Source organism: Lontra canadensis, unplaced genomic scaffold (genome assembly GCF_010015895.1).
Source record: "Lontra canadensis isolate GAN:19392208 unplaced genomic scaffold, GSC_riverotter_1.0 scaffold14, whole genome shotgun sequence".
Lineage (NCBI taxonomy): Eukaryota > Metazoa > Chordata > Mammalia > Carnivora > Mustelidae > Lontra > Lontra canadensis.
This window is the reverse complement of record NW_022631008.1, coordinates 14,646,429-14,663,560: the sequence shown is the minus strand read 5'-3', so window position 1 is coordinate 14,663,560 and position 17,132 is coordinate 14,646,429. Positions and strand designations below refer to the sequence as shown.

General features: G+C 43.0%; 1 protein-coding gene across 10 annotated transcripts in view; it reads right to left on the bottom strand.

The window, feature by feature from the left end:
* The window catches only part of KLHL32 (kelch like family member 32), a 246,296-nt gene that overhangs the window by 115,478 nt on the left and 113,686 nt on the right, over window positions 1-17,132 (bottom strand). For all 10 annotated transcript variants that reach the window (XM_032858162.1, XM_032858163.1, XM_032858165.1 and 7 more), the window contains one exon: window positions 11,257-11,355. In XM_032858162.1, coding sequence (XP_032714053.1) covers window positions 11,257-11,355 — 99 coding nt within the window. The remainder of the gene's footprint in view (window positions 1-11,256; window positions 11,356-17,132) is intronic.

Here is a 17,132-nt window from a genome sequence, read left to right as displayed (position 1 = left end):
CTGGAAGAGGAGATAACATATGAGCAAAGTACTTAAAGAGGAATTCATAAGGTGACAAAACGAAGGAAGAATAATCCATGGAGAAAGAGCTTCATTCAAAGAGTTTAAGGTACAGAGAAATGCATGAAGTTCATAATGACTGTGGCATTGTACATGGGTGATAAATTGTTTAAAACAAACAAATAAACAAACAAAAAGCCTCAAGAGATAGGAAGTTTCATAATAAAGATGGGACCTGTGTGTCAGATTGGGGGAATGAACCTTATCCTGATGAACCACGGGCTACGGAATGATTTTAGATATGACTGCGACGTAATCAGGTTATTTATTTTACAAATCAACCAGAATTTTTAAAAGTTATTTTTACATGTCAATCAAACAGAATTTTGAGTGTGGCAAGAGTAAAGGCAGGTTCATTGGGCAGGAGGAAGATTCTTTAATCCAGGAGATAATGAAAGTTCAAACTAAGATAGTAATAGCAGTAAAAGAAATGGAGAGAATGAGAGGGATTTAAAATTAAGGGGTTTCACACAAAACCCTGTACACAAGTGTTCATAGCAGCTTTATTCGTAACGGCCTAAACTTGGAAGCAACCAAGAAGTCTTTCAGTAGGTGAGAGGATAAATAAACTGAGGTACATCCCGGTAATGTAATATTATTCAGCGATACAAAGAAATGAGTTATTAGGGTTTCTGGGTGGCTCAGTCAGTCAAGCATTAGACTCCTGGTTTCTGCTGAGGTCATGATCTCAGGCTCCTAAGATCAAGCCCCATGGTGGTGACATTTCCAGGAATGAAGGAAGACAAGAGTGAGGGAAGACTCAGTGCAGAGTCTGCTTTAGATTCTCTTCTCCTCTCAGTCCTCCCCCTCTTCTTCTCCCCCACACCACTCCTTGCACTCCCTCTCTCAAATAAACAAATAAATAAATAAATATCTTGGGGGGAAAAAGAAAGAAATGACCTATCAAGTCACGAAAAGACACAGAAGATATTTAAATACATATCAGTAAGCAAAAGAAGCCAATCTGAAAAGGTTACATTCTGTATGATTCCAACTACACAATATTCTGGAAAAGACCAAACTATGTAGACAGTGAAAAGATCAGTGGTTGCCAGGTTGAGGTGGGGAAGGGAGGGATGAATAAACAAAGCACAGAGAAATTTTAGGGCAGTAAGATTACTCTGCATGATGGTATAATGGCAGATACATTTTCAGTATACGTGTGTCTAAACCCCAAAAATGGATAACAGCAAGAGTGAACCATATAATGTAAACGGTGAGCGCTGAGTGATAATGACATATCCATATAGGTTCATCGATAGTAGCAAATGCAGCACTTCGGTGGAGGAGGCTGATAATGAGGGCAGTTACGCCTATGTGGGGGCAGAGTATTAATACAAAATGTCTGTATCTTCCTCTCAATTTTGTTGCAAACCTAAAACTACTCTAAAAAAGTATGTTTAAGAAAATTAAAAAGAGGTAGATTTGAAAGGTCTTGGTGACAGCATATGTATGGCCCAAGGAGATGAATGATTTTAGGATGACTCCTGGTTTCTGATTTGAGTTCATACTCAAAAAGTTCATGTGCCCTGGGATACCCAAGAAGAAATGCTGATTACACAGTTAGCTTTAAAATGATAGAACACGCTGTTCTTGGGTACCGTAAGAACAGAACACATTAGGGATACAAGAAAGAGAAAGAACAAGGTTGGAAACCTATTGAGTAACAAGTAGACAAGGATCCAGCTTGGGTTTTAGGGAAATAAATTGTTTCGTGGGCCACAAAAGTAACTTAGATTTGTACAGCAAAGTATTGATTATCGTTAGATAATAGGCAAGGGGCACAGCTGAGCTGTTGCAGGAATGCTCCAGAAAAATAATCCAGACTGATGATAGGTCCCTAACAAAGAGGAGGAGGAGAAGCAGGTGTGTGAATCAGGGTACAGATGAATATGAAGCGCCTGTGGGAGGCCACGTGCAAATGCTGGCTGAGCACAGGGGTCTGGCGCTTAGGAGAAGAGACTGCAATAAAGTAGCCAGCCCTCCGCCTGTGGATGAAAGAGAGCGCTGTAAGCAAAGCGTACCAGCGTGGAGCAGAGGGAGAGCGCCTGGAGGGAGAGTCAAGGAGCTGCTCAAAGCAGAGCTTATATAGGATCTGAATGAAAAGAAGAATTAGGAGAGAGTCTTGAGAAAAGAAAACTGTAGCAGAGAGTGGAGCTCCCAGTGTGGAAATGTTGGAGAGCAGTCCCATTAGGACACCATGAGGGGCCCACTGTGTTTGATAATTAGGCGGCTTTGGGACCTTTGTTGGACAGCTGTTGAGGAGTAATGAGGCAGAGGGCCGAGTTCAATAGGATTGAAGAATGAATGGAAGATAAGGAAGTACAGGCACTGATCGCAGTTTGGTAGTGAATGGAAGAGGGTTGCGATACTGAGAGAGGAAGAAAAGTTTCTCCCATCTTATTGATCCTATTTTAAAAAACAAAAGGAAGGAGCCAGTGCAGAAGGGAACACTGAAACCACAGGAAACACAGAAGGTACCTGATGGAGTATGGAGCAGAAAGGCTGTTTAACCTTAGTGAAAAGGCCAGACACTTAACTCTGGGTAGTAAGATCTGCAGGGGGATGGTGGGTGGAAGGATGAATATCTCAAACGAAACCCAGATGTTCTTGTAATGTCCCTAATTTCCAAGAATTAAAAATAGAATTAAATGAGATTGATATTTGTTTGCTTTGTGTATTGATTCTGAACTCTGGCATTAATAAAACATTGGAAACACTTTACTTTTGAGAAAAATATGCTGGAAGTAATTTCATTTTATTTATTTTTTTAAAGATTTTATTTATTTATTTGAGAGAAAGAGCACGAGAGCAGGGGCAGAGGGAGAAGGAGGCTCCCTGGGAGCCTGATGCAGGGCTCAATCCCAGGAACTGGCCCAGCTGGCAATAGTTCACTTAGAATAAAAATTAGTAGCATTAGAAAAAGCCTTCAAGACAATCTTTTTTCTCATTAAAAACTTACAAACAAGGATGACAGAGTCAACCTCAGATTATCCACACAATAAATTAAAATGCCAAAATGACTTGCCTGGCCCCCCAGCATGCCTCTGGGCTGTTACCACTGACCTCCTTTGTAATGGACTTAGGGAATAAAAGTCAACCTAATAGCATATGAAAAAATTAACTGGGATTCTAAAATGGCTACTAAAGGATATCATGATATATATTAGACCCGAATATGAATGATATTTGGCAAATACGATATTCTGTGCCAGATAGCAAACACTCTTGATTAGAACAAATAATCAGTAGTTAGCTATAATTAACTAGGACTGATACATTTCCATCCTTTCTGATCATTTTCACTGATTAAAAAAGCATCCAGAAGATGAAACCATTTGTAATATTTTTTCCAGACTTTGTACTTTTTCTCCAAATACAAGAGTATCAGCTCCGGTGAACTATGGAGCAGCATGCAGTGGGTGTATTTGATTAGGGGCATATTAAATATATATGTTGATACAATCATCTGTCTTATCTAATGTGGAAAAAAATAGCTCAGTGTTGGAGAAAAATGAGCTTGAGTTCTAACTTCTTCTCAACCTTGAAGACAAATTATTCTATTCATCACACCCACTATATATTATGTATTTAGAAGATACTGTTAATTTAATAATTAAAATTATAATAATACATTGTTTGGAAGAGATAACCTTCTATAAGTCATTGTAGTATTACTTTAGTTTAAAAATGACAACCTTATTATATTACTGCAAAATATGCAAGATCCTCAGTGCCAAATGCAATCCCCACAGAAAGTATTTTCAGCTTACAAAAATGTATTCAATGAGTAAAACTAATGAAAGACTGACTTAGTGGGGCACCTGGGTGGCTCAGTGGGTTAAAGCCTCTGCCTTTGGCTCAGGTCCTGGGATCTCAGGGTCCTGGGATCTCAGGGTCCTGGGATCAAGCCCTGTATTGGGCTCTCTGCACATCAGGAAGCCTGCTTCCTCCACTCTCTCTCCGCCTGCCTCTCTGCCTACTTTGGATCTCAGTCTGTCAAATAAATAAATAAAATCTCTAAAAAAAAAAAAAAAGGACCGACTTAGTAACATATTTTCCTCTCATAACACAAAATTTCAATATTAAACAAGTAGGACAAAATTACTGAATGGAGGCACATTCATTCCCCCGATACACACTGTGGTTCACTGAAAAATGTGTCCCTCCCAAATTCCTGCATTGAAACTCTAAGTCTCCATGTGCTGGTATTTGGAGAAATGGCCTTTGGGAGGTAATTAGGAGGTAATTCAGAAGAGTGAATGAGGGTGGGGCTCACGGGACAGGATTATCATTATGTGAAGAGATGCCAGAGAGTCCGCTATCTGTGTACCAGGCAAGGACGTAGCAAGGAGGTCATCGGCCAGCCAGGAGGAAAGCTCTCACCAGAACCCAACCATGCTGCCCCCTTGGGACTTCCAGTGACCAGAACTATGAGAAATAAATGTGTGTTGCTTAAACCACCCAGCCTGGGCCATTTCGGTATGGCCGCCCAAGCTGACAAATACACATAGTGGGCTCACGTGAAGAGAAGGGAAGGAATACAGGGACAGGGTCAGGCCTGGTAGCTGCCTTAGAGAACCCTGCCAGAAACTGAGGTCAGTAAGACCTTCTCCAACCACAGGAACCCAGGAGGAAATTGATGCAAAAACAGCAGTTGAATACTTGCAGCTTCTGTGAGGCTATCTCAAGGATCGGGTGTTCCTCAAAATTGGAAGCAGAAAAAATATATTCTTGGAAAAAGAACAGGAAAATCTCCATTCATTAAAAAAAAAGGAACAAAATATCCAGAATTCTTCCTAATACCCTCATGAGAGAATAACATTCTTTAAACCTTTGTACCTTCACTGAAGAGAGAAAAATGACTAATTCTCACGGTAGCCCATTTAGTGTAAGACTAAATGAAGACAAGGGATGACTAATAAGCATCAGTCACAGAGGAGGGAGATTTAGGGCGGGAAGCCGCGGGCTCCCTCCCGCTCCTGTACGTTCTTGGCTTCCAAATGATTAATGGTAAGAATTTTGGCTTTGCTTTACTAGATGATCCAAATGTGCACACTGTAAGCAGAACGACGCCTTCGATCTGGTGATGATTTTTTACACTTATAAAAGCAGGAAATAAAACAAATGAAAAAAATAATAAAACAAATGCTCCGCTGTTTTCCTTGCGGTGATAAAACGCTCTACCTAGAGCGCGCATGTCCCTTCCCTCTCCCATCCCGGCAGCACGTCTCCTCTTTCAGGTCACGTCTTTCACATAAAAGTGCTAAACTAATGCCGCTTAATGACAAATTAATGTCCATGAATAAAAAATACACCTCTAATAGCATAGAGTAATTTGCCATTACAATATCATCATTGGACATGCCCCTGGTTTAATACGATGTATTTAATTCATAACCTAATGAGTGATATATAAAAAGAGGGAGATGAACCCTGCAATTACATTTATGTGAGTCTGTCACCTTATTTGTAAAACCTTAGAGTCATTTACATTCAAATTAGAACAAATGAGTGATTTCACAAAGTGCAGTGATAAATGACCACAGCAGCCCAAGACAAAACTGTATTTCCTGTGAACACATTAACAGTTTCCTATTATTTGTTAAAAATTACAGTGCATATTGCCCAGTGTGGTGTGAATAATGACTTTTTTACTGATTAGGTCAGAAGACTAATATGTAGCAAAATAAATAATTTTTCTTTTCATTTTTTCTGATTTTTTTTTTTTTTTTTTTTTTTTTTTTTTTGCTTTAAATTAACTACTGAATTCTGGTGGATTCATACTGCCACCTGCTGTCTAGGAAGAGATACTAAGCGTGTTCTCTCAAAAGGGATTTATTCACCACTTGGGTGGCCTTCTTTACAAAGTGTACATGACTGTTCTCTCTTGTCAATATATTTAAATTGCATATCATAGTAAAGGCTGATACTTGGCAAACAAACACACACTTGCTAATTAAATAATAGGATATACTATTTACTATTTGGGAGAAGTGGTATGAAATGTAAAAAGTTTTTTTTGTTTGGTTTTTTTTTTTGGTTTTTTTTTTTAAAGCTAACTACAAAAAAGGACACTTTCAGCAAAGTGTGTATCTCCTAATACATCACTTTCAGGGGATACAACCCAAAATCCAGTGGCCAGCTCCCTTCATCTTCTGACAGGTGCATCAGCAGAGGAGAGGGTGGGGGAGGAGTGTGTGCGCGATGTTTCCCCTACTCCTACTCCTTGGTACAATTGGAAGAAGACTGAGAGGCTCTGCGTGCCACCTAGCCTTCTCGCCTAATGGCAAGTCCCAGAATGAAAAGTCACCTGAGAGGCCAGAGCACAGTGGACTAGGAAAGGCACTAAGGCTGCAGGGGAGGCTAGGGAGGAACAAACCTGGCCTCAAAGATCAGGCTAAGGTCATCTCTAGATGACCTAAGGTCAGCTCTAGAATGGTCATCAGGGGCACTCATCAGTGTTTCCAATGGATCAACACCCTAGTTCTGAATTTAAGTTTTCCCTTCTGTAAAAACAAAAGAATACTCACCTGGTTTACAGGGTTCCTTAACAGAGGGAAAATGAGAATCACTGTCCCAAACACGTGGTAATGAGAGGCCCTCGACACAGGCTGTTTCCCCACCCTGAGAAAGGTAATGAAGGCTCGGGGGACTATGGTTTGGCATGGAGTAAGGCTAGGAACTCGGAGACCCCTCAGGAGGATATGAGGAACTCTCTATAATCTAGAGCCAGTAACGATGAGAGCCCCCAAAAGGGTTAAGGGCTTTAGCCTTGAAGAAAAGGATCAGGTCTGAGAGCTATTTGGGATGTAGAATCAGCTCAGCCTGGGAACTGATTGGATATGATGGTGAGGAAGGAGTCTAAGGCAATGTCCAAATTTCTAGAAAACCAACAGATTAACGATATCATCACTAGAGAAAATGACAGGTTTCCTCATGTTAAGTTTGGACTCCACATGTGATATTTAGGTGGAGAGGTTCAGCAGCTCATTCAGAAAGTCTGGGAAAAATCAGAGTTTGTGAAAACAAACTGGATTCAAAAAGTCTGAAATGTTGGCCCACAGAACTCAGTAAATCAAGGGACACATGGCAGTACTACATCTGTAGCCCATCACCCCTGACGAGGGGCTGCAGAGTTTCCTTGATAAGACTGAACATAGCAAATGGCATGTAGAGAAACAGGTATACTCTGAAAAGCAAAGTAATTTGAGCATTTTACCAGATCCGTTTTGAAGACAATAACTGCTCTTTAATGAATTTAATAAGTTGCACCTTTCTGATGATTTTTTTTTTTTTTAAAGCACAATGTACAAGGAAGGAGAGCAGAAAGGGGAGAAGGGAAGGAGCATTCACATTTTATTTGGACCTGGATCTCAGATAGCAGATAAAAGTCCAACAGGTCGTGCATACTAAGAATACACTAACGGGGGCACCTGGGTGGCTCAGTCATTAAGCGTCTGCCTGCAGCTCTGGTCATGATCCCAGGGTCCTGGGACTGAGCCCAGCATCGGGCTCCCTGCTCAGTGGGGAGCCTGCTTCTCCCTCTGTCCCTCTCCCTCCTTGTGCTCTCTCTCTCTCACTGTCTCTCTCTCTCAAATAAATAAATATCTTAAAAAAAAAAAAAAAAAAAAAGAATACACTAACAAGACAGGCCCCACAGGAGTGTCCTCTGGAACTGCATGGCCAAGCCAGTGAGGACGGATACAGACCCAGGCTGCGGTTGGGAGGCTGTCGCTATAGCCACTGCCTGCCCCGAGCCCCCTCCCCCACCAACACACACCTTTTGCACTGCTAGGTTCCCCCTTTTTTCCACAAACTGAGAACCTGTATGTTCACAAGGGCCTGCCATCCAGGGGGCCTGGGAACTAAAAATGGATAAGGTGAAGTCTCCACAGCACGGGAGGCTAATACAATGGCTATCCTCACAGACAGAGGGGCAGTGCTCCTGCGGTTTGAGGGCCCTGCTCTCAGAAGCCTCCCCAAGGAAAAGCAAGAAAAAAGGAGAGCATGCAGTGGCCTCAAGGTGTCCCTTCCTTTGCTGGAGGGCAGCGGTAGCATTTACACCTGGACAGAGCAGTTTCAGGCTAAGGTAACAGCTGATGGCCCAGAGACTCAGTGAGGGTCAACCCAGGGGTTCTCCTCGGCTATGAATGAGCACCAGAGGGCAACAGGAGGTATCAGAGCAGAGCAGAGGTCTATCTTTCACGACTCTGGGAGAAACCAAAGAAACTGTGGTAACTTGAGAGTAACAAACAAGACCAGACATCTTAGGAGGGGAGAACAGCTTCACAAACCCCTAGTTGGAAAAAATACTGAGCAAGAATGGAAAAGATGTTAGCCTTGATTGACAGGACACAACTTCTTTTCTTCTTCTTCTTCTTCTTCTTTTTTTTAAGGATTTTATTCATTTTTTTTACAGAGAGAGAGAGAGATCATTAGTAGGCAGAGAGGCAGGCAGAGAGAGAGGGAGGGAAGCAGGCTCCCTGCTGAGCAGAGAACCCAATGTGGGGCTCGATCCCAGGACCCTGAGACCATGACCTGAGCCGAAGGCAGAGGCCTAGCCCACTGAGCCACCCAGGCCCCCCCCCTTTTTTTTAAGAGTTTATTTGTTTGAGACATAGAATGAGAGAGAAAGAGCACACAAGCAGGGACAGAGGCAGAGGAAGAAGCAGGCTCCCCCGTTTCTCCTCAGCAGGGGAGCCTGACTTGGGGCTCAATCCCAGGGCCCTGGAATCATGATCTGAGCTGAAGGCAGATGCTTAACCGACTGAACCACCCAGGAGTCCGTAATTTTTTATTTGAGAGAGAGAGCGCGAGCAAGGGGAGAAGCAGAGGGAGAGGGACAAGCAGACTCTGTGCTGAGCATGGAGCCCGATGCAGGTCTCGATCCCACAACCCTGAGATCATGACCTGAGCTGAAATCAAGAGTCTGACACCCAACCGACTGAGCTGCACAGGCACCCTGATAAGGCACAACTTCTAAGTATATTTTGAGCACTGAAGATTTTTCATTTTAACAAAAAACATTTTTATATACCCAATAAAATGGTCCCATATGAAATTAAGAATCAGCTGAGCAATAATACCAAAACACTGTGGATAGGTATAGTTGTAAAACTATGTCAAAATATAAAAGCAGACTGACCCAGCTTGGAAAGTTTACAATCCTAAAAAAGAGAGGAATGGTATGTATTTTCAAAAGACTGACATAAGATTTCTACATACACACGGCTTTGATTCCAAGTCCAAGTTTTCTTCCACAATTTGGACAACTTGGAATCGTGGATAAAAAGGAAAAATAAAGTTCCATGGAAGAACAAAATGAAAACATTGGAGAAAAGAAAGTGAAAATTTCAACCACTGATCTAGTAGGCTAATAATAAGCAAACTGTCCACAAAATATATCTGTATGCAGGCTACATTTTTTTCGTCAACAAAATAAAGAACTGTAAAAATTAAGTTCTAAAGTGCACAAGTCACTAGATATCTCAACAAATTCATCTGCTGGGATAGGGGGAAATACCCATGAACTTCTGATATTCATCTAGAATTATTGTTTATACAAATTACAGGGGTAGGTAAACACACACACGCACACACACACACACATACAGCACACCTGTATATACACACCATTTTAACAGGCATCATGATAATGAGCACCATAACCCAACTTTTGGCAACATACACCATTGACTATCATTTGCCATGGAAAAAGTGAATCAGGTGATGATACTGAAGGCTCAAGTTGCCATATTTGATGTAAAAATGTCAAATAAAAATAATTTCAATTTCACAAGTCAAACACATATCTCCAAAGTCTTGTAACCTTTCTTTGTTATTCCCATTTGCTACTCTCAGAAAGGGATTAACAACAGCTCTCTCATACCACCCAACAATATTGAGAGGAAAAGAAAGAGAAATCAGATAATAATAGTTAAACATTCACTGTTAGATTAAATGCAAGGAGATGATGATAAAGCTTTCATGTACTGTGTTCGAACTGCTCCTCAGGTGAATGTGGCTGACACCTGTCACACTATCTCACAGGGAAGCTTTGGTTCCTATTTCCCGGGGTTGCCGAGAAGACGAAATAAGATGATACATGAGAAAGAGCTTGAGAAACGACCTCCTGAGTGACAGAAGTCAATAATATGCCTGCATTTGGAATTAGAGAAAATGACTAGGAAGAAAATAAAATAATGGCCAGGAAAACAAATAGGGTTTTTATACGTACTCATATGTCATATGCACAAGGATAGTAAAATTAAATCGTATGGATTTGTCATTGTTAAAAATGTTTTTCCCTGTTGCTGTAATGCTGTAACAAGTGCAAGTAAAAACTCGTGCCAGTGGAGGAACTAAGAGGCCTCCAACACAGGGAGTCAGTACGTAACTCTGTAAAATAAAAGCCTCGCAGCCATACTGTCTGCCTAAGATGTCCCGTGTCTTCCTAATGAACCAAAAAGTTTTTATCCAGGAAGGAAAAAATGGTCTTCGGAATCGGAAAGGCCTATCACTCACCAGCTCTATCACCTCAGGCAAGCTGGGTACCTTTTAAATCTCTGATTTTTCACGTATAAAAATGTGCAAAGACGTTAGGAGGACTGAATGTGAAGCATCAGTGCCCAGAGGATGGGCGTTTTCTCTCCGCCCCTCCCAGAGCCCTTCCTGATCATCCCAGCAAACCAGGGGAAGAATACATAGATCATTTACCCCTTTTCCAGCACTTATTGCCTGGAAAGTTCATATGGTACTTAATTATATACGACTTTGTGATATATTAGCTACTGCTGCTGAAATCGTCACTGACTATTCAATTTTTTGTGAATTTGGGGTTGTTCCTGCAGCCAGACAACATTGCTTCAAATGAAGCCCCTTCCCAGTGTCATCTCCCGGGGCCCCAGCAATACACCTGCAGCAGGATCGTTGAGTTACTACTCTGCTACCCAAGAGCAGTGAGGACCTGGGCTGGGCGGGGAGGTTGGAGGTCCTGAGACAGGCCAGGAGAGCTGCAGCCGCCCTCCTGGGAGCCTCTCAGCCTGTGTCCTGGAGAAATTCTACCACCATAAGCCTCATGTCCCTTACTTCCATTTTACTTGTCTAGGCACAGATTGGGGAGCAGCAGGTACAGCTGATGACTGCAGGGGAAGGGATAGGAAGGGCACAGTAGCAGGACGCAAGCTCACCTACCTGGATGAGATAGTGGGAACATAAATTGAGAAGCTCCAACAGTTGTAGGTGACTGCCAGCTGCTAGCACATCCTGGATCACACCCGGCTCCAACAAAATCTGTTTTGTTTTTTAATAAAAAGAAAACTATCAGTGACTTAAAAATTAATGCTTGCTTAATATGCAAATCCACCATATTTAAATTGCTGCTTAACATATGAGATCTGAAATAATACTGTACTTCATTACGGAAGTCAGTTCTTTTTTTTCTATTCGATTGAGCTGGGGCCCCCACTCAAACAGCTGAGTGGTCACTTCCAGAACTCACTTCCTGTGTGTAAGGCTCTGCACTTAACCACTTATTTTTTGCAGGAGGACATGAACATTTGCAAGGAACATAGAATATTGTTAAAATTCTGTGTAATGGAAGTAATCTTATAAAATCCAGAACAACCAAATTTTAGTTTTTCAAAGTGTATTTCACAATTTTGGAGATCACAGAAACAGCATGGTTAGCAGATACTTTAGGAAAAGGGAGCTTATGTTCCCCCCTTTCAATAGGAAACCAGAGGTGGCTACTACTCCATTTTACTTCTAAGTCCTACAATAGTAAACTTCAACCACAAACTTTCGTTTTCCTTTTTTCTCAATCTCAGATTCTCTAATCCTTTCGGTTTCATTTTTTTTATTATGTTATAGTAGTCACCACATTAGTTTCTGATGTAGGGTTCCAAGATTTACTGTTTGCATAAACCCCAGTGCTCCATGAAATCCGTCCGTGCCCTCCCTAATACCCATCACAGGGCTCATCCAACCCCCAACCCCTTCCCCTCTAAAACACTCACTTTGTCTCCCAGAGTCCATAGTCTCCCATGGTTCATCTCCCCCTCTGATTTCCGCACCCCCCTTCATTTTTCCCTTCCTTCTCCTAATGTCCTCCATGCTATTCCTTATGTTCCACAAATAAGTGCAACCGTATGATAATTGACTTTCTCTGCTCAACCTATTTCACTTAGCATAATCTCCTCCAATCCCATCCATGTTGATGCATAAGTTGAAGTCCTTTCTATTTCAAATGGAAGATGTAGAAACAGCATTTTCAGACTACAAGGATGTCACAGATAAGGAAAGCTTCCCAAATACACTAGTCATACCAGTTCTGCATTTTTTTTTCTGGTGAAGTCCAACTTTGTGCCTACTGTTGCCAGCTCCTGAGCTGCTGAACAGGGCTGCAGAGAAACACAAGACTACGCTGACTGGATTCACACTACCTGCAAGACTGCCAGGCAGACGGAAGCCTTCTGTGCTGCTCTGCCATTCCAGCCCAGCCCCAAGCCCAGTGGTTCCCAAGGTCTCATCTCAGGAGCAGCAGCAGAAGCATCACCTGGGAATCTGTCACAGTTGCAAATTCTTGGACGTCTCCCCAGACCTAAATGAATCAGAAACTTTCACAGTGAGACCCAGCACCAAATGTTGTAACAAGGCCCCTTGTCATTGTGGAGCACAGGGAAGCCTGAGGAACACTGGTGTGGTCAATTCACTCTACCTCTTCCCTCATCCTCCTTTCTCCTCAAGCCTCCTGCTCCTCCTTTCTCTCCTTACTCTAATCCTATGATCTTCCAAAGCCTCCCACCACCAAATCTACCAAGTCACCTCTCCATATTTGTATCAGCACATTTGAATTTACCAAATACTCCATTTGTGGAAGACATCTCAGCCCCTGCTGCCAGCCATTGTCCCCTCTTCCCAGGGGGTTATCTGTTCTCTTTCTTCTCTCCAAAACTCCCATCAGCATAAAAATGGCCTTGACAGCTCCTATCTTAAGAAATAAAAATCCCCCCTTAACCCCAGAGCTTCTTCCATGCCTCCCCACCCCCCGCCCTTTAAAGCAAAGTTCCTCAGGAAAGTTGTCCACATAAAACACCACTATTTGCTCTACTCCATTCTCTCTTGAACCCACTCCTGTTGAGTTTTGTTCTTAATATTCTTCTAAAAATGTTTTCATCAAGGTCACCATTGACTTCCAAATCCCATGCCCAAATCCAATAGCCATTTCTCAACATTTAATCTTACTCAAGCCAACAGCAATTAGCAAAGTCCATCTCTCTACTGCTGGAACACTATCTTCCCCTGCCTCTGTGACAGCATTCCCTCTCATGACTTCTTCTACTTCACGAACCACTCCCTCTCCATCTCCTTCCCAACTGGTAAGCTTAGGGGACATCCAAAACTCATTCCCCAGATCTCTTCTTTCCTCTCTCTGCTCATTCCATGGATGTTATCCTATAATCCCATAACTTTCAAACTACCTATACTACTCGTTACACTCACATTTTTTTTTCTCTAGCCCCAACCTCACCTTCACACTTCAGACTCTTTTATCTAACTGCCTATCTCCATTTGGATATCTAATGGGCAGCTCAAACTGAACATGCCCCAAACTGATCTCCTGAGCCTCTCTACCAACCACCAAACCTGCCCCTATTCCAGTCTTAACCACCTCAGCAAACAGCAACTGTTGGTTATTGAGGTACGACCCCAGTCAATTCCTGACTCCTCTTGTGTCCTCCTACCTCACATTAGATCATCAGCCACTCCTATTGGCTCTATCTTCAGAATAATTCCAGAATCCAATCACCACTCAGTACTATCGCCAGCACTACACTCCTGTCTAATCCGGTCTTCCTAGACTTACTAGAATGGCCTCCTAACTAGTCAAACTGCTTTCTCCTTTGTCCCTTCAGAGTGTTTTTAATAGTACCAAAAAAACTGATCCTTTAAAGGCATCAATGAAATTGTTACTCCCTTTGTAAGGGCCTATTTAGCCAGAGGATTCCATCTGGTTAAACAATGACTTTGAATGACTTTGTTGTTTATATAGTAAAACTTAAACTGTCCCTGTCCCCCCCTCCCCTCAGGGGACTTACTTAAAAAACAAGTCCCAGACACCAGTCCCAGGTAACAAAGCCCAAATACAAGGGTGGGTCAGGCCAGGTGGAGGTATCCAATCGGTGGGGGCCCACATACTGTCTCCCTAGCTACCAAGGAGTATGGACCCCGCCCTTTGGGCACCTTTTGGGTGCCAATTCTGACCAAGGTGATAGGCTAGTTCAAATATCTACTATAGGGTAAACTGTAATTCAATTGATTTAATTGGTCACTTATGCGTGACCTAGCATGACTGTGCAGGTTTCTCTGGGTGTTACAATCTCATTGGCCACCTGTGCATGGCCAGGCCCAACCACATGGCCTTTGCCCTTAAAAGCTAGTCTGTAAGGGAGAGAGAGGTCAGTTTGATTCTCGATGCTTGGAGAGAAATAAAGCTTTGCTTGACCTTCGCTTTGTATCAGTCTCGTTCCTTTGATTACGGACCCAACACCTTATGCAGACCTCTCCAGCAAATTTTTATCTCATTGGGAAGGAATCCAATCTTCACTATAACATAAAAGTTTCTGTGAATATCCTGAGTACCTTCGTGTCTACACCTAGCTGCTATTTTCTCGGCTTGGGTCAGTCTTCCTCAAGATATCAGCATGGCTCACTCATTCATGCGCTTGGCTCTGACCTCTGCTCAGATATCCCCTTACCTGAGAGGCCTTCTGTGGCCGTCCTTGATAAAACAGTACCTTGCTGCCCATCACCCTAGTTCCCCATCTCCTTACTTTGCGTTATTCTTCCTAGTACTTACCACCTCTCGACATCGTACATATTTATCTATGTGACTATTTTCTGTTTCTCCACCCACAGGATAGAAGATCCAGGAGGGCAGGGGCTTGGTCTATTCTATACCCCCAGTGCTGAGAATAATGCCCAACATAGCTTTTACTCCATATTGGGTGAAATGATTTTAATAAATTATTGGCGAATTAATTTATCTCTAGATAGATTTTTTTTTTAAATTCAGAATTACTTTCATTGATTAGTATAACATAAGAGGAAAGGGATTATAAATTTTATTTATTTATTTATTTATTTATTTATTTAACAGACGGAGATCACAAGTAGGCAGAGAGGCAGGCATGGGGCCAGGGGAGTGGAGGCAGGCTCCCTGCTGAGCAGAGAGCCCAATGCGGGGCTCAATCCCAGGACCCTGGGATCATGACCTGAGCTGAAGGCAGAGGCTTTAACCCACTGAGCCACCCAGGCACCCCTATATTCTTTTCTAAAAATGATTTTTATTTATCTATTTATTTGTCAGAGAGAGAGAGAGCACACAAGCAGGGGGAGCAGCAGGCAGAGGGAGAAGCAGACTCCCCACTGAGCAGGGAACCTGATGAGGGACTCTATCTCAGGACCCTGGGATCATGACCTGAGCCGAATGGAGACACTTAACCAACTGAGCCACCCAGGCATCCTTCTATAAATTATACTCTGAACTACTAATGAAGTGAAAGCGTTACGCACGTGTGGCAAAAATACCAGCACTCATCTCATTTGCGAAATTTTTTATAGCTCCTTCCCCATCTAGTCAGAAGGAGAAATCCTGAATTTCTCCCGCTCCTCAAGGAGAGAGGCTTTGACTGACGTTCAGGAAATTGTTGCAGCTCCCGTCACAGAAGCACGGAGGTAGCAATTCTCCCAGAAGAGGCCTGGCCTGAGGCACCGAACGGAAATAGATGGATTAGAAAGGTTAGTCTGAGCCTTTAAATCCCGTCAGCGGCGTTTATTTCGCACAACTGGCATTCGCGATAACCTCCAGGGCTCGGTAATGCCCAGCACAAAGACAGATGTCACAGACAGACGAGACGAACACTCTGAGCACAGGCCACATGTCTGGCGGGCTCGCTCCGGGAAGCCCTAGCAGGAGATGCTCGGACCGGGATTGTTCTGCCTTTGTTTCTTGTTTCTCTGTAGTGTTCTCTTCTCTCATTATCACCTAAGTTTTTCCAGAAGATACTTTAGCACAGGAAATCCCAAGTTCATCGAAAGGACACAGTTTGGAAAGAAAAAGAGAGAGAGAGGCAGAGAGAAACAAAACAAACAAAAAAACGAACCATACTAGGAAAGCTGTGGGTCTCCCTTACAGAAACTGAATGAGTGTTGGCAAAGCCCTGCTTGCGCTGGAGTCTTTCAAATTCAGCTTTGTTGCCTTCCGTGACTGGTTGTTCTAATATATTCTTCCAGAGAATTTGTGTTTGGGGAGGAATACAAATAAAGATTTGATCTCCAGGGCGCCTGGCTGGCTCAGTGGGTTAAGCCTCTGCCTTTGGTTCGGGTCATGATCTCAGGGTCCTGGGATCGAGCCCCGCATGGGGCTGGGCTCTCTGCTCAGCAGGGACCCAGCTTCCCACTCTCTCTCTGCCTGCCTCTCTGCCTGCTTGTGATCTCTGTTTGTCAAACAAATAAATAAAAATCTAAAAAAAAAAAAAAAATGATCTCCTCATGATTTCCACTACGGTGAATGTGCCTGTCACCTGCCTGGAAGAACTGGCCGAAAATAGCCTTCTGCAGAAGGAAGGGATCGCAAACTCACCCGTTTGCAGAGGACAACTAAGGCGGCCAAGTTTCAGTGCTGCAAAGCACACACTGGTTACATTGAGGCCTTGGAGAATCGTGTACCCATCAGCATCTAGTCTGGCACTCAAAGCAGGAAGGGTCACTGAGAACCACTGACAGGAAGGGCGGTGTTCCCTGAGAGCTCAGAGCAGTAAGTGGCCAAGTGGGAGCCAATGCTAGTGGCTGGACAACAGTCTCATCAAATTGGACGACTGTAGCTCAGACAGAGGTATCAACAGGGCACAATGCAAATGTCCCCTGAGTAACAAAGGGGATCAAGAAATGTAGGCTGCATAAAGCCAAGCAGTTCAGAATGCATGGGCACAAAGTTATAAACCTTGAAACCTGCCAAACTGGATTGGGTATTTCTTCTTTCCTCGGTGATACTCGCTTGCTTGGGT